This window comes from Anomaloglossus baeobatrachus, chromosome 2 (assembly GCF_048569485.1).
Source record: "Anomaloglossus baeobatrachus isolate aAnoBae1 chromosome 2, aAnoBae1.hap1, whole genome shotgun sequence".
NCBI classification, from domain to species: Eukaryota; Metazoa; Chordata; class Amphibia; order Anura; family Aromobatidae; genus Anomaloglossus; species Anomaloglossus baeobatrachus.
Genome location: NC_134354.1, coordinates 31184199 through 31210636, shown reverse-complemented (window position 1 = coordinate 31210636; position 26438 = coordinate 31184199). Strand labels below are relative to the sequence as shown.

The following is a 26438-nucleotide window of genomic DNA, read 5'->3' as shown; positions in this document are numbered from 1 at the left end:
TCGGTGGATCAAGGAGCCAATTATCGAAGCTTACCGTTCGGCTGGGCTTCCGGTTCCCTCAGGGCTGAAGGCCCATTCTACCAGAGCCGTGGGAGCGTCCTGGGCCTTGAGGCACCAGGCTACGGCTCAACAGGTGTGTCAGGCGGCTACCTGGTCGAGCCTGCACACTTTCACGAAGCACTATCAGGTGCATACCTATGCTGCGGCGGATGCCAGCCTAGGTAGACGAGTCCTTCAGGCGGCGGTTGCCCACCTGTAGGAAAGGGCCGTTTTACGGCTCTCTTACGAGGTATTATTTTACCCACCCAGGGACTGCTTTTGGACGTCCCAATTGTCTGGGTCTCCCAATAGAGCGAAAAAGAAGAAGGGAATTTTGTTTACTTACCGTAAATTCCTTTTCTTCTAGCTCTAATTGGGAGACCCAGCGCCCGCCCCTGTTTTTTTGTGTGCACATGTTGTTCATGTTGAATGGTTTCAGTTCTCCGAGTTTCCTTCGGATTGAAGTTACTTTAAACCAGTTTATAATTATTTTCCCTCCTTCTTGCTTTTGCACCAAAACTGAGGAGCCCGTGGGAGCACGGGGAGTGTATAGGCAGAAGGGGAGGGGCCTAACACTTTTAAGTGTAGTACTTTGTGCGACCTCCGGAGGCATTGCCTATACACCCCAATTGTCTGGGTCTCCCAATTAGAGCTAGAAGAAAAGGAATTTACGGTAAGTAAACAAAATTCCCTTCTTTTTTATCGTTTTTTCACAGTTTTTTTAAGCGTTTTTTTTTTTTCATTGCAATCACAGGGGTCCCTGCATTGTACCCACATGAACGCCACCGGGTCTCCAGCTGATGTTACAGCTGGGACTCGACTCGTGCAGCCCCTGGCAGTTTAACCCCTAAATGCAATCGTGGTCGCAGTATTCAGGGGTAGGGAGAGGAATCGCTTACCTCTCCTAATGCAATCACAGGGACCTGATCGCTGTCATGGCAACCCGAGTTACTGAGATACAGCTCGCCTCACAGACCATGTCTGATGCATGTTGTGAGAGGCGAGCTGTCAGTGCTGTCAGTGCAGCTGTGACGCTTATAACCCACTGTAGTGTTTGAGCACGAGCTCCGCAGTGAATTAGATCAGACGCAGGAAAAAACTCAGAATTGACATGCTGCAGATTTTTTCTGCACAGCAAGTCCGGATTCTCATAGACTTTGCTGGGATGTGTTTTTCTTTGCAGTATTGATTAAAATCTGCAATTAAAAACACATGAAAACCCACTGCAAAAACGCAGTGTGCACACAGCCTAAAGCTCCTCTGCGGGCTGATGTGTCTCTAATGTTATAGCCTAGTGAGATGCACCTGTGTCACCCAGGGAAGGGGGTACTCGGTCCCGGGCAGTTGCAGTTGGGAATTGTCACTTCAGGTGGCCGTTGCCCGGTCCCGTGCCCTGGGGACGCTTAATAAAAAGGGGATATTTACAGGGGATAATAGAGTTAATGTTCGTGACGCCATCTGTGGGTTGCGCTGCTCAATGTGAGTACTCCTAGGGATGGTGGTAGTGGCAGCTATGGTGGTAGGCCCCCCGCAGGTAGGGCTGTGCCTGGTAGATGTATGGTGTATAATGATGGCGACCACACCAGATTAACCTTAACAGTCTCTACTCACATGGACCCTCGGCTTGCTGGTTCCGGTCCCAGGAGGACTAGTGCCAATGTAGTGACCCAGGTTGCTCTGTCCCCGGCAATCTCTGTTTGATTGGGTCCCCGTAGCATGGAGCGTTTGGGAACCCCAACTGTCCCTTTTGGGGTACAGTCTCCTCCGTACGGCGGACAGTGCGGACCCTGTGGGGAGGTAAGTGTCCGAACTCCGATCCTAGTTTACTGCTGATGCCCCCGGATTATTTGGTTCAATGAAGTCCATGAAGGTGTCCTCACAACGGGCAGGTATTTATTAAACCATTTGAAACTTGACATTTGACCTAGGGCCCTGTGCCCCGTGCGTGCTCCGGTCCCAGCGGTATCTCGGTACCCTTCCTGGCAGGTCGCCCCGGGGTCACCATTACACAGACCCAGCTCAAGCACGTCCGCACACCTCTCCTGTGTGCTCTCGACTCTCTGCTGACCCCTGCCACCAGGCTGGATATACCCAGATACTCGTTCCCATAGCGACCATCCCCTTACATGGTTAACCCTTTATGCCCAGTGTGAAGAGGAGAACTAGGATTTAGATGTGTGTTGGTGGAATCTGTGCTGGTACTCCAGGTCCCGGGGGTAGGTCCTGCATCCCCTAGAGGATGCAGTTCCCTGTAGTGCCCTGAGGGTCTCAGGGGCGCTACACATCGTATGACAATATATCTGATAAAGGCCTGGAGATGGGGTGGAGTGAAAGGTCCTGGCACGTGGTATGGGGTACCGCCGGCCCCTGCACAGAGACCTGCACAGGTCAGTTTAGGAATTACAAAAAAGGACAATCAGATATTATTCTGCCTATGTATTAGGATCCCTATCTTGCATTACAATAGCTTAGGTATCCTTGGTTACGACCATTCTCAGTGACAGTTAGTTGGTCATGGTCGTAACCATGGATACCTAAGCTGCAATGCCCTGCACATGAGGTAAGAGACTTGGCAATATCAGGAGACCTATACTACATTTGTAATTGGAGGTACAGTATTTGGTAATATTATTATTACACCTACTACATATTGGGATAGGATCTTTCAGATGGGAGTACCCCCTTTAAATATTTGGCCATGCCAAGGGTAAGAGACTCTCCTTTAAATATCTTTCTTTTTTTTGTCCCTGTATTGCTGGACTGTAATGTAACATTTCGAGCCATGGCAATTTAATGGATGAACACTCTGTAGGAAGATCTTGTGCAGTCTACATAGGTCCCCCAGGGTCTTTTCTGCCTAAATAGGCCCACTAGGGTCTTCTCCGCCTAGATAGGTGCACCAGGGTTTTCTCTGCCTAGATAGGTCCATCAAGATCCTCTCTGCCTAGATAGGTCCACAATGGTCTTCTGTGCCTACATAGGTCCACCAGGGTCTTCTCTGCCTAGATAGGTCCACCAGGGTCTTCTGTGCCTATATAGGTCCACCAGGGTCTTCTGTGCCTATATAGGTCCACAAGGATCTTCTCTGCCTAGATAGGTCCACCAGGGCCTTCTCAGCCTAGATAGGTCCATCAAGATCCTCTCTGCCTAGATAAGGCCACAAGGGTCTTCTGTGCCTAGAGAGGTCCACCAGGGTCTTCTCAGCCTAGATAGGTCCATCAAAATCCTCTCTGTCTAGATAGGTCCACCAGAGTCTTCTCTGCCTAGATAGGACCTCTAGGATCTTCTCCTCCATTACCTTGATTTATTTACGCCAATATAGGTGTACAAACATATCATGACAACGCCTTTGGCCAAACGGCACCCCTTTTCCAACCTCTGTCACAATTACTAGTGCCAACAAAGGGATTAATAAAATGCTGTGATCTGACCTATCTCCAATCAAAGCAATCCGATTCAGTTGCCAGCTGTGGGAAAAAAAAAATCTGAAAGAAATTATGTACAAATTTAAATAAAACAAAGGGAAAATGCATAAATAACACCATAAAACAGAGAAATAAATCTAGAAATAATAATAAAAAAAATTAATGAATTCTGATTTCAAAATTGTAGCTCCATTTGTGGCGTCCGCTGGCTGCGCGTGCTCGGATGCCCTGTATGAATACGAGCTTGCGGCTCTTTTGCGCAGCGTCGCAGGCTTTTCCATAATGTGATTCCGCTAGATAAGGATATAAGCGGCGGCTCTGCGAACTCCACAATCTGCATCTCCTCTTCTGTCTTTCCGCGAGGAGATTAAGGTATTTTGCAGCCTTCCCACTTCAAAGAGCCTTTGTAGAGATAAGTGGAGGCAGCGCGGCGACGACTACAGTCGGTTTAGCTAAACTTTGTTAAATATTTAATATGAAAGCCGTGTGACCTCGCTCAGATATCAGCCCGCGCCTCTCTGCGCCCATGAAGGGATACATCTGCTGCCTTATTATCTCACATGGGGGAATGCAGATTTCCTCTTCATATTTGCACAAGGACGGAACGAAGAGAAAAAAAAAATCCACGAAATATTAAAATGCAGAGAGCGGCTTTACTACAGGAGGGGCTAAGACTCTGTTCTCTATTTTGGGGGTCCGATTATGGGTGAATATTAGTTTAGGGGGACCGGGATCAAAATTTATAGTGACCCTGACTCCATTGATGTGTCACTTACTGGGCTACTTGCTGCAGTTTTGATAAAATCACAGTTTTATCTGCTGCAGATCTAGCAGTTCTCTGCATGCTGAGCTCTGTATGACCCCGCCCACACCACTGATTGGCAGCTTTCTGTGTACACTGCACATAGGCAGAAAGTTGTCAATCAATACAGAGCTAATGAATAGGAGGACTACAGGGGAGCAGATTTACTAGTCCCGTCCTTATAAAACTGGGATTTTAGGTGGTAATAAAAACCTGGTGACAGATTCCCTTTTAAGAAGTGTGATGTGATATCTGTATTTGCTAGGAGGTGGGATTTTGCAGGTCTCTCTTTTTTTTTTTGTTTGGCATTAGTTTATGGGTTTTGGTCTTGGGTCTGTAGCTATGTAGAGGGTGTGTATTATTTCAGGGGATTTGATCTTGGGTCTGTATTTGTGTAAGATATCTGGGGCCTGTATTAGTTCAGAAGTCTGGGATCAGTATTGGGATTTTGTAGGGTGTCTTTTTTATTGTTTCGGAGGTCTTTTCAGCATCTGCATTAGTTTATGGGTTTTGGTCTTGGGTCTGTAGCTATGTAGATGGTGTGTATTATTTCAGGGGGGTTGATCTTGGGTCTGTATTTGTGTAGGATATCTGGGGCCTGTATTAGTTCAGGGGTCTGGGATCAGTATTGGGATTTTATCTTGGGTCTTTAGTTACTTACAGGGTCTGGGGTCTATATAAGTTTAGGGGGTTTGGTCTGGTGCCGGTAGTCTGGTTGGGGGTATGTATTATCTGTAGGGGATCTCACCTGTGGTCTCTATTAGTTTATGAGTCTGGTGTTTACATTAGTTAGGTGTTATGGTCTTAAGTCTGTAGTTAAGTAGAAGGGTGTGTATTACTTAAAGGGGTTTGTTTTGTGTCCTGTAATTAAAGGGACTGATCTGGGGTTATTATAAATTCAGATTTGGGGTTTTGGTCTGGGGTGTATAATTAGGTCAGGTTTGGAACTACTTTGATATAAAAGGTTTGTATTTAAAGCGTCTATTCTGGAATCTGTATTTTTTTTTTTAATCTGGGGGTCTGTATTTAGTTAGCGGTTTGGGGTATTAATTAGGTTATCTGGATCGGTATTTAAAGAATCTGAATTTATTTATAGGGTTTGGTCTGTGGTCTGCTTTTAGAGAGCCTGGTCTGCAGTCAGCAGTCGTTTTTGGGGATTGGCCTTGTTTCTGTCATTATCACACGGTGTTTGGCTCTAAACTCGCCAAGTGTCATGACAGCATCTGACGCTGTTCACACTGCAGAATTTGACACTCCACACTATGCTTTCTCTGGTGCTTCTCTGTTGCACAGACAGGCTCGGGTGTCGACCAGCTGTGTGCTCATTAGTGATTGGGCTTGCAGGAGTTAATTTCTGCTAGCCTGTTGGTTACCTTTTGGATCACATGTTGGGGATAACCTATCACAGTTACTCCCCTCCTTTTTAAGATGGAGGAATCTGTCTCCCCATGCTGACTATAGCTTTTGCTAAACCGGTCCGTGTGCTCTCGTGTTCCAGTAACTGGTGATTTACTGCTTGTTGCTGGGTGTGCTGTGGAATTCCTCCTTTCGTCTAGTAATTTCCTCCCTGATCTTTATTTTCATCCTTATGTGTGCTAGCTGTGTGATAGAGTTTTCGTGTCCCCGTTTGTCCATATCTGTTGGTTCAATCACTCCTGTCCCGGCCCTCCCCTGAGGTGAGGAAGAGGGGGTATTAGATCAGGTCTGTACAGGAAAAGGGCGAGGAAGGCGGCCCAGACATTGTCCCCATAAGCCGTATCTCAGGGAGTAGGGGCAGCTAGGGCCCCCTAGTCTGAGGCCCAGTCTAAGAGCCCCGGTTCCCTGTTATCTCCTTACACCCTGTGACAGTCATATGGGGGATGTACATCAGTTTAGGGGTTTTGATGTTGGATTTGTTTATAAGAGGTAAGGTTTGGGGGGTCTGTATTTATTTAAAATGTTTGTATTTAAAGGGTCTGGCTCTGGATCTGTATTTGATTAGTGGTTCACATTTAGGGGCTCTGGTCTGGGATCTGAATTTGTCTAGGCCTAAGGGGGGTGTATTTGTAAGGGCCTGGCTTATTAATTAAGAGGCGTGGTCTGAAGTCTGTTTATGTTTAGGGGTCTATAGTTACTATTCAGGCGATTTGGTATGTGGTTATGATGTCAGAACTGAGATCTGTAATTATGTAGAAGTTTTGGTCTGGAAGGGGGGAGGGGTGCTAGTTAGAGGTCCTGATATGCGGTCTTTATTAGCTTAAGGGGTTTAATTTGGGGGTCTGCTTGAGTCTGTGGTTATATATGGCTTGCTTTTGCATTTATGGGTCTGGTCTGAGGTCTTTATTGATTTTGGGTTGTGAAGAAGGCGATCGTTTGTCCTACTAGTAAAAAGTGTTCTCTAATGTTAACAAGTGTATGTATAAGATGTACTGACCGCCGTATTATAGCGCTCATGTACAAGAGCCTCCTGTGATAGGAGGAGGAGTGCTCAGCCAATCAGAATGCAGATCTCATCTATATGAGGCAGTTTGGGAAACACAAGCACTGATCTGATGGAAATAGCCAACATTTATGCAACCGAGAAAATAAAACAGATGAGCACGAACCAACTTGGGCTGCTTCATTTGGAGGATCGATCGCTGGTGGACGGTCGGGGTTCCCCTTTATGCATCTTATTGCACTAGTTTCATCCTCTGCAGCTGAGTGTATGCAGTGCATGCTGATAAAATGATGATATATTGTGCAGCAAGTGAGTAAAAAAACAAACATTTTTTCTCCTTTATGTGCTGCGCGTTGTGCCTCCTGCTGGCAGCTCCTGGGGACGAGGACAGGGAAGCGGTGACCTTGCAGCTCGCAGTATGCAAGATCAATTAATGGCTGCCAGAGGGAGCTGTCGCCTCTAGGCAAGAGCGAGCGAGACCCTCGACATAAACACAGAATGTGCAAACACTGAAGAGGAAATCTGCATTAACAAAATACCACAAATTACACTCTGGCCCTGATTCATAAAGCGGTTTGTTTGTTTTTTTCCCTCATCGGTTTCTGGTGTAAAACTGCTGGAAATATTGCTAAACTGTTCTTCCACTTGCAAAAGTGCAAAAGTTTTGAGACTTTTGAAAAGTGGTTGTAACTTGGCAGAGGGACGGTGATGAATTCTCCATATCTTCTGACAAAAATGTGCCCCAGCCCCTGACTTTTCTTAGGCCTTGCTTCTTTTAATCAATAAAAGGAAGGAAAAAAGCATTGCAGCAAAGTCTATGAGAATCGTGGCTTGCTGTGCACACGCTGCTTCTTTTTGCAGTTTTTATTGCTGACAAAAGAAGCAGCGTGTCAATTGTTTTTTGCTTTTTTTCCTGCTTTTTTCACCAATTGACTTCAATGGAGTCAGTGAAAAATGCAGGAGAAAACGCATGTGTAATGCCCACGTTGCTTTCTTTGTGCATTTTTATCTGCTTTTTTTACGTCACTGTGGTTCCTAGAAGCCATTTCCTCACCTCACGGTCTTTACCGCTGCTGCAGGGACGTCTGGTGACGTCACAAGGTGAATCGCGTTCATGCCGGCGGATCACCGGGGTTTCCTGCAGATCCACCGGCATGAAATCCGTTCAGCTTGTGACGTCACGAGGGTTCCCTGCACCTCGGCCTCGCGGTGTTTACTGAGGGACCTTGCTGCAGGGAACTCCGGTGACATGGGTGCCCTGGTCTGTGAGGCAATCCGCACCTCAGTAACCCGGGATGGTCATGGTGATGACCCAGAGTTACCATGGCAGCAATTGGGTATGTGTGAACTAATTACAGGGACCCGATCGCCAGGGAGAGGTAAGAGATCCCTCTCCCTGCCTCCTGAATGCTGTGATCGCAGCAGTTAGGGGATTAAACTGCTGGGTACAGAGCGGGCACTGCTCCTGGCAGCGAAAGCCGGGTCCCGACGGTAAGATCAGTCCGTGACCCAGCAGCAACCGTGGGGGTACAGCACCTGGACCCCCCGGTCGCCATGACTAAAAAACACACAAAAAAAGCATGGGAAAAATAAAGTGAAAAAACGTGCAAATGCACTAAAAAAAATGTGAGCTTTTTTCAGCTCTTTTTTCCTCTCAGAACATGTGTTTTTATGTGTAGATTTTCTAGCCTTACAATGGAAAACCAAAAATGAAAGATGCTCCAAAATTTACCAAGATCAAAACTGGAGTGCAAAATGTCAGTCTTCATGTTTCGCAGCCTTTGTTTTTTATTTCTACCCATTTTAAAAACTCTTGAAGCCCCTGCTTTATCCTGCATACATCTGAGGGTTTTTTATTACATTTTTTTTTACACTTGAAGGTACATATATGTACTGTGCAGACATGGGAGAGGAGTGTGGGCGCAGGAGCGGTCCCCCCCGTATTACCGCTAATAATCTGCTGCAATAGCCGAAATCAGAGATAACTCCGATCATGGACACTAAACCCCGCAGGTGCCGCAGTCACTAACAGCTGCAGCATCTATACGGTATGGGTGGCACGGTGGCTCAGTGGTTAGCACTGCAGTCTTGCAGCGCTGGGGTCCTGGGTTCAAATCCCACCAAGGACACCATCTGCAAAAGAGTTTTTATGTTCTCCCCGTGTTTGCGTGGGTTTCCTCCCACACTCCAAAGACATACAGATTGTGAGCCCCAATGGGGACTTATTTTCGATACAGTTCACAATTTTGCTAAATTTGCAATTTCCCAGCGCTAGAGATGAACAACGAGATGGCAGCATTTAACCCCCCCCCTCATAGAGACAGTCAAATCTCCAAATCCAGAGCCATCAGCATGGATGAAGAAGGGGAGGCAGGAGTGCATATAATTCCTGCACTAGAAAATAAAATTCCAGGTTAGCAAAAAAAAAAAAAAAAAAAATGTGAATGGTTCCAGTTCTTACTTTTAACGGTGAGATACATGGACTTGCTGACGTCGGCTCCCACATCGTTGCTGACCTTGCAGAGGTAGTATCCGCTGTCTTCCTCCAGGATGTGCTTAATCAGTAAGGAACCATTACCCAGGAGCTGGATGCGACCGTTCAGAGCGATGGGCTGAAACTGAGGAACTCCGGCACCTGCGGACACACAAGAGGCACGCTAGTCACTACCGAAAAATCCAGGTTTTATTCTATAGAAACATTTTAAGAGGACCGGTCACTTGCCATAGATCTGTCATTATTTCCCCCCATGTAAATGCTGAATCCGGGGATGTTTTTCTTTTGTTCCTGCTCCCCTCCTCTTTACTGTGCATAAATCTCATCTTATTAGCCAAATGGGTGTTACTCTTAAAGAGTTGTGGATCACGCCCACTTGGCTATCAAGGTTGGATTTATAAGCAGGGGGAAAACAAAGGCTATATCTCAGGAAGGGAAAAGCACAGGGACAGAAGAAAAACAATGATTCCGGAGAACTGCAGTATTTAGGCCCTGTGCACACTGGGAAACAACTTTCTTAAGAAATAACCGCTCCCTCTGGCAGAATACCGCACCCGCGGCAAAAAAAAATGCGGTAATAACGCACCCACGGTTTTCTGTGGTTTTCCTGCAGATTGGTCCCTGCGGTTTTTTAACATTATCTATGGCAAATTCTGCAGCAAAACCTAGAGGTAAAAAAACCGCAGTGTGCGCACAGCATTTTTTTCCCATAGGTTTTGCTTGGGAATGACTGCAGAAAGGTTAGGAACAAAAACCGCAGTGTGCGCACAGGGCCTTACATGAGAAATAGTAAAAATACAAATTCATGCCACGTGAGTGGCCCTCGATATGTCACTTTTCACACTTTGCTGTCCTTTGTCTTCTGCTAATGTGATGTCTCCCCCTTCATTCACATCCAGAGCTGCATTAAGGCCATGTGCGCACTAGAAAGTGCCTTTTTCTTAAGAAAAAAACGGACCCTCTTAAAGAATCCCGCACCCGCGGTAAAAACCGCACCAAAACCGCACCAAAATCCAAATGCGGTTTTACCGCAGATTTGCCACGGATTTACCGCAGATTTTTTGCAAGTTGGTCCCCGCGGATTTTTACCATTATCTATGGCAAAAAGTGCAGGCACCTGTGGAAAAGAAGTGACATGAACATTAATTCCGCAGCGGAAAATCTGTGGATAAATCCGCGGGTGTAAAAAAACGCAATGTGCACACAGCATTTTTTAAAACCCATAGGATTTGCTGGAGAATAACTGCAGGAATGTTAGACACATTTTCAAATCCGCATCAAAGTCCGCGGTAAATCCGCAGCGTGTGCACAGGGCCTTAAAGTTCTCCCGATTCACTAATTGGTGGATATTTAGGAAACACGTGACCAATATCTGTAGCAGATGAAGCATCTCCCAGGGCAGACTGAAAATGCCAAAGGCAAGGATATAAATTGTGTATAACATGTAACCTTTTGGCACAATTAAGGAATTTCATGAGAATCCACATGTATGTACAGATTAGATCTACCAGTCATGGAAGCAAATTGCAGAAAAAAATATTGCTGTCTGGGCCAAAATTGCACAAAAATTTCCATTTTTAATGTGGCTGTTCAGCATCGATCAAACTGTATGTCAATGCAGTACCCTAGATCGTCCACAACACACTGTATGGCGCTGTACTCATGTGTACATCCAAGGAACCAAGGAACATGGCAACAGCTAGTCACTGGGAATGGCGGGTGTCGGACCATCACTGATCTGGTACTGACTATCCTAAGGATGGTCCATCAATATCAACATTCCCGGACACTCAGTGACCGACAGAAAATGGCACTTTTTTAATTACAATTGAAAGCGGACACAGATGACATTTTCTGACTTCCAGAGCTGTGCCAAATGATATACCTGTATTAAATTTAATCTCCATACTATTTTTTGCAATATATCTTTATAACGTTTAGAGCTACAAAATCCACTGCTTCCCTTCACACAGCCATATAAATATAGGTTCACACAGCCACCACTAGGGGGAGCTCACTGGCGATGGCTCTCTGTTGGGAATCAATGAGTTTAATAGACAATGTATGAATGTGCAGTGAACAGTGAGCTCCCCCTAGTGGCACCTGCAAGAAAACTGTGCTAGGAAGGAGTTGCTGCAAAATTAAGAGCTAAAGAATTGAAACCATTGTTTTGCATCAATCTATGACCGCAGTCAATCAGCTCGATCTAGGTACCAGTCTACCAGTTAGAAGGTGTAAAGTGACCCAAGCCTGTAAAAAAAATAAAAATAATTTTACAACAGATAACAAATATTATATATATATATATATATATATATATATATATATATATATATATATATGATCTATTTTTATATACACAGTCATATGTAAAAGTTTGGGCACCCCTATTAATGTTAACTTTTTTTCTTTATAACAATTTGGGTTTTTGCTATTTCAGTTTCATATATCTAATAACTGATGGACTGAGTAATATTTCTGGATTGAAATGAGGTTTATTGTACTAACAGAAAATGTGCAATCCGCATTTAAACAAAATTTGACCGGTGCAAAAGTATGGGCACCCTTATCAATTTCTTGATTTGAACACTCCTAACTACTTTTTACTGACTTACTAAAGCACTAAATTGGTTTTGTAACCTCATTGAGCTTTGAACTTCATAGGCAGGTGCATCCAATCATGAGAAAAGGTATTTAAGGTGGCCACTTGCAAGTTGTTCTCCTATGTGAATCTCCTATGAAGAGTGGCATCATGGGCTCCTCAAAACAACTCTCAAATGATCTGAAAACAAAGATTAGTCAACATAGTTGTTCAGGGGAAGGTACAAAAAGTTGTCTCAGAGATTTAAACTGTCAGTTTCCACTGTGAGGAACATAGTAAGGAAATGGAAGAACACAGGTACAGTTCTTGTTAAGCCCAGAAGTGGCAGGCCAAGAAAAATATCAGAAAGGCAGAGAAGAAGAATGGTGAGAACAGTCAAGGACAATCCACAGACCACCTCCAAAGACCTGCAGCATCATCTTGCTGCAGATGGTGTCAATGTGCATCGGTCAACAATACAGCGCACGTTGCACAAGGAGAAGCTGTATGGGGAGAGTGATGCGAAAGAAGCCGTTTCTGCAAGCACGCCACAAACAGTCGCCTGAGGTATGCAAAAGCACATTTGGACAAGCCAGTTACATTTTGGAAGAAGGTCCTGTGGACTGATGAAACAAAGATTGAGTTGTTTGGTCATACAAAAAGGCGTTATGCATGGAGGCAAAAAAACACGACATTCCAAGAAAAGCACTTGCTAACCACAGTAAAATTTGGTGGAGGTTCCATCATGCTTTGGGGCTGTGTGGCCAATGCCGGCACCGGGAATCTTGTTAAAGTTGAGGGTCGCATGGATTCAACTCAGTATCAGCAGATGCTTGACAATAATGTGCAAGAATCAGTGATGAAGTTGAAGTTACGCAGGGGATGGATATTTCAGCAAGACAATGATCCAAAACACCGCTCCAAATCTACTCAGGCATTCATGCAGAGGAACAATTACAATGTTCTGGAATGGCCATCCCAGTCCCCAGACCTGAATATCATTGAACATCTATGGGATGATGTGAAGCGGCTGTCCATGCTCGGCGACCATCAAACTTAACTGAACTGGAATTGTTTTGTAAACAGGAATGGTCAAATATACCTTCATCCAGGATCCAGGAACTCATTAAAAGCTAAAGGAAGCGACTAGAGGCTGTGATTTTTGCAAAAGGAGGATCTACAAAATATTAATGTCACTTTTATGTTGAGGTGTCCATACTTACGCACCTGTCAAATTTAGTTTAAATGCGGATTGCACATTTTCTGTTAGTACAATAACCTCATTTCAATCCAGAAATATTACTCAGTCCATCAGTTATTAGATATATGAAACTGAAATAGCAAAAACTCAACTTGTTATAAAGAAAAAAGGTTAACATTAATAGGGGTGCCCAAACCTTTTCATGACTGTGTATATATATATATATATATATATATATATATATATATATATATATATACTTCGAAATTATAGTCGGTGACTCACTGCTGCCATCTAGTGGAAGGTTTAAGACCGAGCAACTGAGGGATGCTGGTAGGCCCCCTTCACATGTCCGTTTAAAAAAAACATATGTGGCACTGTCCGTTTTGACCATCTGTGAGTGTGTGACACATCGGAAAAACTGCCTGACACTGAAATGAATGGTTTTTTATTTGTTAAAGATGTGCAAAGATAGATGGATACAGCGATATATATATTTTACAGCTATTAAATAAATACATAAATAAAAACAACGACGTGGGGTCCCCTCTATTTTTGATAACCAACCAAGGTAAAGCAGACAGCTGGGGGCTGGTATTATCAGACTGGGAAGGTCCATGGTTATTTGGCCCTTCCCAGCATAAGAATATTAGCCTGCAGCTGCCCCAGAATTATCAACTTATATTACATGTACCAATTCTTGCGCTTCGCCCTGGCTCTTCCCGATTGCCCTGATTCTAGGTCATGCTGCGTTGCAGGAGACCCAGCGACTCTGGAGAGCAGTTACATCAGTGTTACCTCTGTTCAGGGTCACCAGGTCATGCTGCACTGCCTAAGACCCGGCACCTATGCTGAGCGGTAATGTTACTGACATCACCGCTCTTCGGAGGTGCCAGGTCTCCCGCAGTGCAGCAAGTAAAGTTTATTGAGGGTCCAAAAGATGATGATACATAGAATTTAATCGTTGGAATTCCTAGACAACATCAGATCAGCTGGGAATTTTTATTTTTTTTTACTAAAGTGGTGAACGAGGGTAAGAGTCTCGTTTTACTTCTCTGTGTTTGTATTTGTATGTTTTGTCAGATATCCATTTTTCGACTACGACAGATTGGGTGGAGTACGACGGAGCTGCATTGTTTTTTATTTTTTTAAAATGGTAAACAAGGGAAGGTTTAGAGGAGTGTGTATAGAAATAAATTATTTTTATGTGTGCCTCTTTTTTTTTTGTTTACCTACTGTGTTAGTAATGGGGGTGTCTGATAGACGCTTCTCCATTACTAACCTCTGGGGCTTGATGCCAACTGACACTAAACAGCTGACATCAACCCCAAAAGAATTACCTTAATTCCCACCCCACCAGGGCAATCGGGAACAGCTGGGAAAGAGCACCAGAATTGGGGCATCTAATGGATGCGCCACTACTAGGGTGGCTGCGGGCTTCTATTTTTAGGCTGGGAAGCGCCCAATAACCACAGAACTTGCTAGCCTTATAATACCAGCCCCCAGCTGTCTGCTTTACCCTTTCTGGTTATCAAAAATACTGGGAACCCACATCATTTTTTTAATTTTAATTATTTATTCATTTGATTAATAGCTGTATAATCTATCATCTTTGCACATCTTAAACACATAAAAAAATCTTAACCTTCTTGAATGCCTTTAATTCTGATTTGTGTCACACGGATGTCCCCCGCGTGCTGGATGTGTTTTTAAAAGACTCATAGACTTATTGGCCCTTGTCACCTGTGCTGACGCTAAGGCGGGCTTTGCACGTTGCGACATCGCAAGCCGATGCTGCGATGTCGCACGCGATAGTCCCCGCCCCCGTCGCAGGTACGATATCTTGTGATAGCTGGCGTAGCGAACATTATCGCTACGCCAGCTTCACATGCACTCACCTGCCCTGCGACCGTCGATCTGGCCGGCGACCCGCCTCCTTCCTAAGGGGGCGGGTCGTGCGGCGTCATAGCGACGTCACACGGCAGGCGGCCAATAGGAGCGGAGGGGCGGAGATGAGCAGGATGTAAACATCCCGCCCACCTCCTTCCTTCTCATTGCAGCCGGGACGCAGGTAGGAGATGTTCCTTGCTCCTGCGGCTTCACACACAGCGATGTGTGCTGCCGCAGGAACGAGGAACAGCATCGTACCTGTCGCTGCAGCCTAATTATGAAAAAGCCTGCACCGATGATACGATAACGACGCTTTTGCGCTCGTTAATCGTATCATCTAGGCTTTACACACTACGATGTCGAAAGTGATGCCGGATGTGCGTCACTTTTGATTTGACCCCACCGACATCGCACGTGCGATGTTGCAACGTGGAAAGCCGCCCTAAAAATTGGAAATGTCCTTGCGTGGATCACACAGACACAAGGTCCATGTGGAATCAACACAGATCTCAATGAGTATGTGTGTGAACGTGACTTCAGTACATGTGAAAACGGACACCACATGTAGTGGAAACATGGACGTGTGAATAGGGCCTAACACAAACTACACAGGGCTGAACTAGATTGATGCTTGTGGAGACACCAAAATAAAATATTAAACGGAGCCCCCACCCTTCTTTATTGTTTAAAGCAACCAGATGTTCTTCTAGAAGAGCAGAAGTTCATGGTTGTCCCACGACTGAGGGGGCACCATGATCACTGACTGCAGTGACTAAGCTGAATTTTTAGGTTCCCTAGGGGTCCTGCAAGGTTACCGTACGGTCAGTAGCCAGGTAGGTCACCAGCTTTGACAGACCTCGAATCACGATATGTGCGGCTCCTTAGGACACGATAAAATGAGCATATTTGTGGTCTTTATGCGGTTTGTGTGCCAAATGGAGCACACATGGCCCAACGCAGGTCGGCGCAGAAGTGCAGGTGAACTGATGGACTGCAAGTAAAACATAAATTGCAGTGTCCTGAATCGCTATTCTGAGCTGTTTTTCGATTGGACTCAAACATTAAACTCACTGAGTGCACAAAAAAAAAATGTATGTCGTACCAGGTCACACCATCTGTATGACATCTGGTTTTCATGGATCCATTGCAAATAGATACATTAAAATAGATGACAAGGTCAAACATACAGATGATAAACTTAATGCCATACAGGTGAAAAATACAACAAAACAGGTGATTTTTCATGTGGATTTCAGGATCCATCCGAACCCTCACTGTCTATGGGCAAGTCCGGGCTAGTATACGGAGCAGGTCAGCCTTACGGTATGTGCGCACGTGTGCGTATTACATGCAGTCACGCTGCGTTCTGCACCGCAGCGTAACTGCATGCGTCCTGCGTCCCCTGCACAATCTATGGAGATTGTGCAGGAGCCGTGCGCACGTGGCATGTTAGAACGCAGCGATTTGGCTGCTGTCCGAAGCGTGCGTTCTAAGAAGTGACATGTCACTTCTTTCGTGCGTTCTGCATGCTGTCTATAGGGAGAGGCAGCATGCAGAGCGCACGTTCTCTGCCGGCACCATGCGCTTCAGAACGGAGCTTTTCAGCTGCGCTCTGAAGCGCACATTTTCGGTGCGGTGCAGAGCGCACACGTGCGCACATAGCCTTATTCACTTGGCAATTATTTTTCTGGTACATGTAATGAACGGCATTACAGCAGTGATCCGGATCTAATATGTTCATTTCTTACATAAAAAACAACAAAAATTGATTGAAGATACTGAGGTTTCTAAAAGGAAACAGTCAGCGAAGAGTGGACAGAAGTAAGATGCAACTAGGATATCAACCGGGCTTTTCAAGGACCTATAGACTTGCACTGGTGATTTAAAAATGGACAAGCCTGGTTTTTTTTCCAGTTTTTTTGGGGTGTTTTTTTTAGAACACTTGGACAACAGAGACATATAGAGGATAGATGGATGGATGGAGGAGGGATAGAGAATACAATGAGATGAGATAGAGGATAGAAGGAGGAGATATAGAGGATAGATTGAGGAGAGATGGAGGATAGATGGATAATGGAAGGGAGATAGATGGATGGCGGAGGGATAGAAGGACGAGAGATAGAGGATAGATGGATAGAGGAGAGATAGATGGAGGGATGGAGAGATAGATGGATGGATAGAGGATAGATAGATAGAGATGGCTGGATGGAGGAGAGATAGATGGATGGCGGAAAGATAGAGGATAGAAGGAGGAGACAGAGGATAGATGGATGGAGGAGAGATAGATGGATATAGAGATAGATGGATGGATGGAGGAGAGGTAGAGGATAGAGATGGATGGATGGAGGAAATATAGAGGATAGCTGGATGGATGGAGGAGAGATAGATGGATGGATGAATGGAGGAGAGATAAAGGATAGATGGATAGAGAAGAGATAGATGGATGGATGGAGGAAGATAGATGGATGGATGGAGGAGGATAAAAGATAGAAGTAGGATAGCTAGAGTATAGAAGGAGAGATAGAGGACAAATGGAGGAGGGATGGATGGATGGATGGATGAAGGATAGAGGATTGAAGGAGGAGAGGCAGAGGATAGATGGATGGAGGATAGATGGATGGAGGATAGAGGATAGATGGATGGAGGATAGAGGATAGATGGATGGAGGATAGAGGATAGATGGATGGAGGATAGATGGATGGATTGGTGGAGGAGAGATAGATAGATAGAGGGATAGATAGAGGGATAGATAGATAGAGGGATAGATAGATAGATAAATAGATAGTCCAGCCTACATGGAATATTCTGATTTGATGAGTATTTTTCCATCTAGTCCGGGGTTCCCGTCTCGTCGGTGTGCGCACTGTGCGGTGTAACGAGCGCTCGTTGTGGGTGATTAAGCTTACCAATCAGTTTCCTTAGAAAATAAATAAATTACAATGGAAACAGTGAAGACAGTCAGCTGAGAGCCAAATGTTTGCATGACACAGACTCGCAACCACCGCCATCCGCAGAAAGTGACAGCGCTAACGCCTGTATCACACGGATTATCCACCCTGTGAAATCAAATCCTAATTTTTCGATGTTGTGATTATTCCTTAGCTTTTCTGACACACAGCTTCAAATGTTAACCTGCTGCAAAATGATAAAATTTTGTCTTTGTGCAGCCACCACTAGAGGGCAGATTCTGAATACAGTTTATACATTAATTTTAAAAAATAACACAATATAGTAGCGGCTGCTCTCCAGAAAAAAAAACAAACAATAAAATAAATTTTAATAAAAATAAAAACCCTTTATCACTTCCAGGCACTGTATTATCAGAAATTGAACTAGCGCTTAAATCAGCTTTTTCTCTTTTATTTATCAATTACAAAGTTTTGACAATGATTTTTTTTCTTTCATATCACAACCTTCATACTGCTTTTACTTTCAGGAGGTTTTCAGCAGAGGCAGGATTGCAATGACAGGTAACATAAGATCAACCAATTACAATAGTTGATATCACAGCGCGCCTCCTCCCCCTCCCTTTGCACTTTATATAGCCTGAAGTTTGGGTAGTGTGTTGGCTTTTGTGCTTTGTATGGCGGTATTTCTAGACCTTATTCTGATCCATAAATAATCCATAACTTCTAGCAGAAGAATTGGGATATTTAGACCCCGCTGCAGCCCCTAAAACGTACATATATGTATCTAGATGAATACGCCAGAGGTCAGTCATCTGGGCCAGCACAGCCGGCAGGAAGAATGGGCCTTACCTTTAGAGTATTTCCACACGATCGTAGGCACAGGGTAACCCTCGGCAGAGCAGTTCAGTATCACCGCCTTTCTGAAGATCCCGTCTTGGTCGGTGGGTTGGACCACAAATCTAGGAGGAACTATATGTGTAGACATTAGCAAACATGTCTCTTTAAATCTGCATTCACCAGGTAATGAGTAATGCGGCACAGAGCGAGCGGACTCTTATGAGTGGAAAATCTGATCGCCGACCCAGGTAGATCTCGTCATTGGGCGTACATTGAATGTCACCCAGCTTTCCCAGAGACAGAGATCCCTAAGGAACAGATGAATACAAAGTTATTTTACAATGGATGACTCGAGGCTCTCAGCACTTGCTGGTTTATAGTCACTTTATTTCACATAATCAGCCTTGTAATAATACAAAGTGGCCAGAAGAGGGCGCCCCAAAACAAAATATAAGTGACTGCACTGCGAGTAAATGCTACACTGATAGCGGAGGTCAGTATTAAAATTAGGGGTTACTACATGCATCATATTAATGCATCAACAAGATATCAGGAAGCACAGAATATAACTGATGAATAAATCCGTCACATATTACATCTATACCAGACACAGGGCTCAGTCAGCGGTGATTTACTATCCTCACAGCCATGAGCAGCAGACACCGTCCTTACTTTTCATTTAAGACTTAGCAGTTATATTCTGGTACATAGGAGGCAGTATTATAGCAGTTATATTCTTGTACATAGGAGCAGTATTATAGTAGTTAGATTCTTGTACATAGGAGGCAGTATTATAGTAGTTATATTCTTGTACATAGGAGGCAGTATTATAGCAGTTATATTCTTGTACATAGGAGGCAGTATTATAGCAGTTATATTCTTGTACATAGGAGCAGTATTATAGTAGTTATATTCTTGTACATAGGAGGTAGTATTATAGTAGTTATAGTCTTGTACATAGGGGCAGTATTATAGCAGTTATATTCTTGTACATAGGAGGCAGTATTATAGCAGTTATATTCTTGTACATAGGAGCAGTATTATAGTAGTTATATTCTTGTACATAGGAGGTAGTATTATAGTAGTTATATTCTTGTACATAGGGGGCAGTATTATAGTAGTGATATTCTTGTACATAGGAGCAGTATTATAGTAGTTATATTCTTGTACATAGGGGCAGTATTATAGTAGTTATATTCTTGTACATAGGGGCAGTATTATAGCAGTTATATTCTTGTACATAGGGGGCAGTATTATAGTAGTTATATTCTTCTACATAGGGGCAGTATTATAGTAGTTATATTCCTGTACATAGGAGCAGTATTATAGTAGTTATATTCTTGTACATAGGGGCAGTATTATAGTAGTTATATTCTTATACATAGGGGCAGTATTATAGTAGTTCTATTCTTGTATATAGGGGGCAGTATTATAGTAGTTATATTCTTGTACATAGGGGGCAGTATTATAGTAGTTATATTCTTGTACATAGGGGCAGTATTATAGTAGTTATATTCTTGTACATAGGGGCAGTATTATAGTAGTTATATTCTTGTACATAGGGGCAGTATTATAGTAGTTATATTCTTGTACATAGGGGCAGTATTATAGTAGTTATATTCCTGTACATAGGGGCAGTATTATAGTAGTTATATTCCTGTACATAGGGGCAGTATTATAGTAGTTATATTCCTGTACATAGGGGCAGTATTATAGTAGTTATATTCTTGTACATAGGGGCAGTATTATAGTAGTTATATTCTTGTACATAGGGGGCAGTATTATAGTAGTTATATTCTTGTACATAGGGACAGTATTATAGTAGTTATATTCTTGTATATAGGGGGCAGTATTATAATAGTTATAGTCTTGTACAGAGGGGCAGTATTATAGTAGTTATATTCCTGTACATAGGAGCAGTATTATAGTAGTTATATTCTTGTACATAGGAACAGTATTATAATAGTTATATTCTTGTATATAGGGGGCAGTATTATAGTAGTTATATTCTTCTACATAGGGTGCAGTAATATAGTAGTTATATTCCTGCACATAGGAGCAGTATTATAGTAGTTATATTCTTGTACATAGGGACAGTATTATAGTAGTTATATTCTTGTACATAGGGGCAGTATTATAGTAGTTATATTCTTGTACATAGGAGCAGTATTATAGTAGTTATATTCTTGTATATAGGGGCAGTATTATAGTAGTTATATTCTTGTATATAGGAGCAGTATTATAGTAGTTATATTCTTCTACATAGGGTGCAGTAATATAGTAGTTATATTCCTGCACATAGGAGCAGTATTATAGTAGTTATATTCTTGTACATAGGGACAGTATTATAGTAGTTATATTCTTGTACATAGGGGCAGTATTATAGTAGTTATATTCTTGTACATAGGAGCAGTATTATAGTAGTTATATTCTTGTACATAGGGGCAGTATTATAGTAGTTATATTCTTCTACATAGGGTGCAGTAATATAGTAGTTATATTCCTGCACATAGGAGCAGTATTATAGTAGTTATATTCTTGTACATAGGGACAGTATTATAGTAGTTATATTCTTGTACATAGGGGCAGTATTATAGTAGTTATATTCTTGTACATAGGAGCAGTATTATAGTAGTTATATTCTTGTACATAGGGGCAGTATTATAGTAGTTATATTCTTGTACATAGGAGCAGTATTATAGTAGTTATATTCTTGTACATAGGGGCAGTATTATAGTAGTTATATTCTTGTATATAGAGGCAGTATTATAGTAGTTATATTCTTGTACATAGGAGCAGTATTATAGTAGTTATATTCTTGTACATAGGGGCAGTATTATAGTAGTTATATTCTTGTACATAGGGGCAGTATTATAGTAGTTATATTCTTGTACATAGGGGGCAGTATTATAGTAGTTATATTCTTGTACATAGGGACAGTATTATAGTAGTTATATTCTTGTACATAGGAGCAGTATTATAGTAGTTATATTCTTGTACATAGGGGGCAGTATTATAGTAGTTATATTCTTGTATATAGGGGGCAGTATTATAGTAGTTATATTATTGTATATAGGGGGCAGTATTATAGTAGTTATATTCTTGTACATAGGGGGCAGTATTATAGTAGTTATATTCTTGTACATAGGGGGCAGTATTATAGTAGTTATATTCTTGTATATAGGAGCAGTATTATAGTAGTTATATTCTTGTACATAGGGGGCAGTATTATAGTAGTTATATTCTTGTATATAGGGGCAGTATTATAGTAGTTATATTCTTGTATATAGGGGGCAGTATTATAGTAGTTATATTCTTGCATATAGGAGCAGTATTATAGTAGTTATATTCTTGTATATAGGAGCAGTATTATAGTAGTTATATTCTTGTACATAGGAGCAGTATTATAGTAGTTATATTCTTGTACATAGGGGCAGTATTATAGTAGTTATATTCTTGTAAATAGGAGCAGTATTATAGTAGTTATATTCTTGTACATAGGGAGCAGTATTATAGTAGTTATATTCTTGTACATAGGGGCAGTATTATAGTAGTTATATTCTTGTACATAGGGGGCAGTATTATAGTAGTTATATTCTTGTACATAGGGGCAGTATTATAGTAGTTATATTCTTGTAAATAGGAGCAGTATTATAGTAGTTATATTCTTGTACATAGGGGCAGTATTATAGTAGTTATATTCTTGTAAATAGGAGCAGTATTATAGTAGTTATATTCTTGTACATAGGGGCAGTATTATAGTAGTTATATTCTAGTACATAGGAGAAAAATTGCATTGGAATTTCCTTATAATTTAGGTCACAGGGCTGTGTAGATATGAGATGAGTAATAGTAAGTAATTACATGAAGAACCTGCTGGGACCTGTGGTGCTCCTGATAAACTGCATTCCTTGCACAGATTTGGCACTGATAGCTACACGTCCTGCAATCGTGCCCATGTCTTTCTCCGCAGAATCCCCTGCCAGGACTGTGACAGCCATTTTTCAGCAGCAGATAGCACGCAGTTGCTACAGTGAAAAGCCATCAGACGTGAGGTGAATGCGGCATCTCCAGCCATCTCGGGGTGAGGCGGCTGCAGCAGGAGAGGCAGGCGGCTGAGGTTGGCCGTTCCTTAGCAACTGCTCTCATTTTCATGATGGCTCCCCCGTTCCTCTGGGCTTAGCAATGACCTCTGCCTACCCTCAGGAAGAAAATGCAGCCGACAGATAGGACTGAATGTGAAGGTATCACATCGACTATGGAAATGTGGGAAAGAGAAAATATCAGTCTTTCTCCTGATTATTCCTTTCTTCACCCCCCTGACATATCCCGGCCGCCTGCACTGCGGAGAACGCCGCCATACTACATACAAAACTACCAAGGCCCTGGGCCATGCGGGGGGTTTATTTCTCTTTTAGCAGAAACTGCAGACCATATAGCTCTCCTCTTAAAGGGGTTGACGGTGACGAGACCTGCCCTTTAAGAGGGGAACACCTGGGGCTGAAGTATCTGTAAAGCACCATCAGAATCCAGCTTCTATTTACAGGGTGTCATGTTATTAGACATAGAGCCAAAATTAGAGTTGGTTTTGGAAATCTGCCCAATAACTTTATGGCCATAACTTCATGTAGAAAATTAGCAGCGACTGATGCTGCTGATCTGTGACTTCAAGGGCCGGTCCATGAGGAACTACTGCAGAGGCGGCACAGAGTCCGGTCAGGGCCTAGGACAGCGGAGTAACTACTGCGGAGGCGGCACAGAGTCCGGTCAGGGCCTAGGACAGCGGAGTAACTACTGCGGAGGCGGCACAGAGTCCGGTCAGGGCCTAGGACAGCGGAGTAACTACTGCGGAGGCGGCACAGAGTCCGGTCAGGGCCTAGGACAGCGGAGTAACTACTGCGGAGGCGGCACAGAGTCCGGTCAGGGCCTAGGACAGCGGAGTAACTACTGCGGAGGCGGCACAGAGTCCGGTCAGGGCCTAGGACAGGGGAGTAACTACTGCGGAGGCGGCACAGAGTCAGGTCAGGGCCTAGGACAGCGGAGTAACTACTGCGGAGGCGGCACAGAGTCCGGTCAGGGCCTAGGACAGAGGAGTAACTACTGCAGAGGCGGCACAGAGTCAGGTCAGGGCCTAGGACAGCGGAGTAACTACTGCGGAGGCGGCACAGAGTCCGGTCAGGGCCTAGGACAGCGGAGTAACTACTGCGGAGGCGGCACAGAGTCCGGGCCTAGGACAGCGGAGTAACTACTGCGGAGGCGGCACAGAGTCCGGTCAGGGCCTAGGACAGCGGAGTAACTACTGCGGAGGCGGCACAGAGTCCGGTCAGGGCCTAGGACAGCGGAGTAACTACTGCGGAGGCGGCACAGAGTCCGGTCAGGGCCTAGGACAGCGGAGTAACTACTGCGGAGGCGGCACAGAGTCCGGTCAGGGCCTAGGACAGGGGAGTAACTACTGCGGAGGCGGCACAGAGTCCGGTCAGGGGCCTAGGACAGGGGAGTAACTACTGCAGAGGCGGCACAGAGTCCGGTCAGGGCCTAGGACAGGGGAGTAACTACTGCGGAGGCGGCACAGAGTCCGGTCAGGGCCTAGGACAGCGGAGTAACTACTGCGGAGGCGGCACAGAGTCCGGTCAGGGCCTAGGACAGGGGAGTAACTACTGCAGAGGCGGCACAGAGTCAGGTCAGGGCCTAGGACAGCGGAGTAACTACTGCGGAGGCGGCACAGAGTCCGGTCAGGGCCTAGGACAGGGGAGTAACTACTGCAGAGGCGGCACAGAGTCCGGTCAGGGCCTAGGACAGCGGAGTAACTACTGCGGAGGCGGCACAGAGTCCGGTCAGGGCCTAGGACAGCGGAGTAACTACTGCGGAGGCGGCACAGAGTCCGGTCAGGGCCTAGGACAGGGGAGTAACTACTGCAGAGGCGGCACAGAGTCCGGTCAGGGCCTAGGACAGCGGAGTAACTACTGCGGAGGCGGCACAGAGTCTGGTCAGGGCCTAGGACAGGGGAGTAACTACTGCGGAGGTGGCACAGAGTCAGGTCAGGGCCTAGGACAGGGGAGTTACTACTGCGGAGGCGGCACAGAGTCAGGTCAGGGCCTAGGACAGAGGAGTTACTACAGCGGAGGCGGCACAGAGTCCGGTCAGGGCCTAGGACAGCGGAGTAACTACTGCGGAGGCGGCACAGAGTCAGGTCAGGGCCTAGGACAGGGGAGTAACTACTGCGGAGGCGGCACAGAGTCAGGTCAGGGCCTAGGACAGGGGAGTAACTACTGCGGAGGCGGCACAGAGTCAGGTCAGGGCCTAGGACAGGAGAGTATGATTTGCTTTTTTTATTTTATCCCATCCTCCTTAGCCCATTAAAGAAATCAGAGACTGTCTTGAGAAAGTGAATATTGAAAATTTTGGAATCGCATGAACATGACATTTTTAGGAAATTTGCAACAAATTCAATTCACTCTATTTATGATACATCCTAAAACTAAATAACAAATGTGGCAGGAAAAATCTATGTCCTCCCAATACACCCCTATGTCAGATACACCACCTATATTCTTATATTGAGTCACTTCTAACATTTTATATATATACAGTGCCTACAAGTAGTATTCAACCCCCTGCAGATTTAGCAGGTTTACATTTTCCAGCCTTTTCTGACTAATTAAGACCCTCCCCAAACTTGTGAACAGCACTCATACTTGGTCAACATGGGAAAGACAAAGGAGCATTCCAAGGCCATCAGAGACAAGATCGTGGAGGGTCACAAGGCTGGCAAGGGGTTCAAAACCCTTTCTAAGGAGTTGGGCCTACCTGTCTCCACTGTTGGGAGCATCATCCAGAAGTTGAAGGCTTATGGAACTACTGTTAGCCTTCCACGGCCTGGACAGCCTTTGAAAGTTTCCACCCGTGCCGAGGCCAGGCTTGTCCGAAGAGTCAAGGCTAACCCAAGGACAACAAGGAAGGAGCTCCGGGAAGATCTCATGGCAGTGGGGACATTGGTTTCAGTCAATACCATAAGTAACGTACTCCACCGCAATGGTCTCCGTTCCAGACGAGCCCGTAAGGTACCTTTACTTTCAAAGCGTCATGTCAAGGCTCGTCTACAGTTTGCTCATGATCACTTGGAGGACTTTGAGACAGACTGGTTCAAGGTTCTCTGGTCTGATGAGACCAAGATCGAGATCTTTGGTGCCAACCACACACGTGACGTTTGGAGACTGGATGGCACTGCATACGACCCCAAGAATACCATCCCTACAGTCAAGCATGGTGGTGGCAGCATCATGCTGTAGGGCTGTTTCTCAGCCAAGGGGCCTGGCCATCTGGTCCGCATCCATGGGAAGATGGATAGAACGGCCTACCTGGAGATTTTGGCCAAGAACCTCCGCTCCTCCATCAAGGATCTTAAGATGGGTCGTCATTTCATCTTCCAACAAGACAACAACCCAAAGCACACAGCCAAGAAAACCAAGGCCTGGTTCAAGAGGGAAAAAATCAAGGTGTTGCAGTGACCTAGTCAGTCTCCTGACCTTAACCCAATTGAAAACTTGTGGAAGCAGCTCAAGATTAAAGTCCACATGAGACACCCAAAGAACCTAGATAACTTGGAGAAGATCTGCATGGAGGAGTGGGCCAAGATAACTCCAGAGACCTGTGCCGGCCTGATCAGGTCTTATAAAAGACGATTATTAGCTGTAATTGCAAACAAGGGTTATTCCACAAAATATTGAACCTAGGGGTTGAATAATAATTGACCCACACTTTTATGTTGAAAATTTATTAAAATTTAACTGAGCAACATAACTTGTTGGTTTGTAAGATTTATGCATCTGTTAATAAATCCT

The 26438-nt window shown here is 44.3% G+C and overlaps 1 protein-coding gene across 3 annotated transcripts in view; it reads right to left on the bottom strand.

The window, feature by feature from the left end:
• DSCAM (DS cell adhesion molecule) overlaps positions 1-26438 on the bottom strand; it is a 656562-nt gene that overhangs the window by 318300 nt on the left and 311824 nt on the right. For all 3 annotated transcript variants that reach the window (XM_075334961.1, XM_075334962.1, XM_075334963.1), the window contains exons 10-11: positions 18610-18729; positions 9147-9320 (exon numbers count right to left, since the gene is read on the bottom strand). In XM_075334961.1, coding sequence (XP_075191076.1) covers positions 9147-9320; positions 18610-18729 — 294 coding nt within the window. The remainder of the gene's footprint in view (positions 1-9146; positions 9321-18609; positions 18730-26438) is intronic.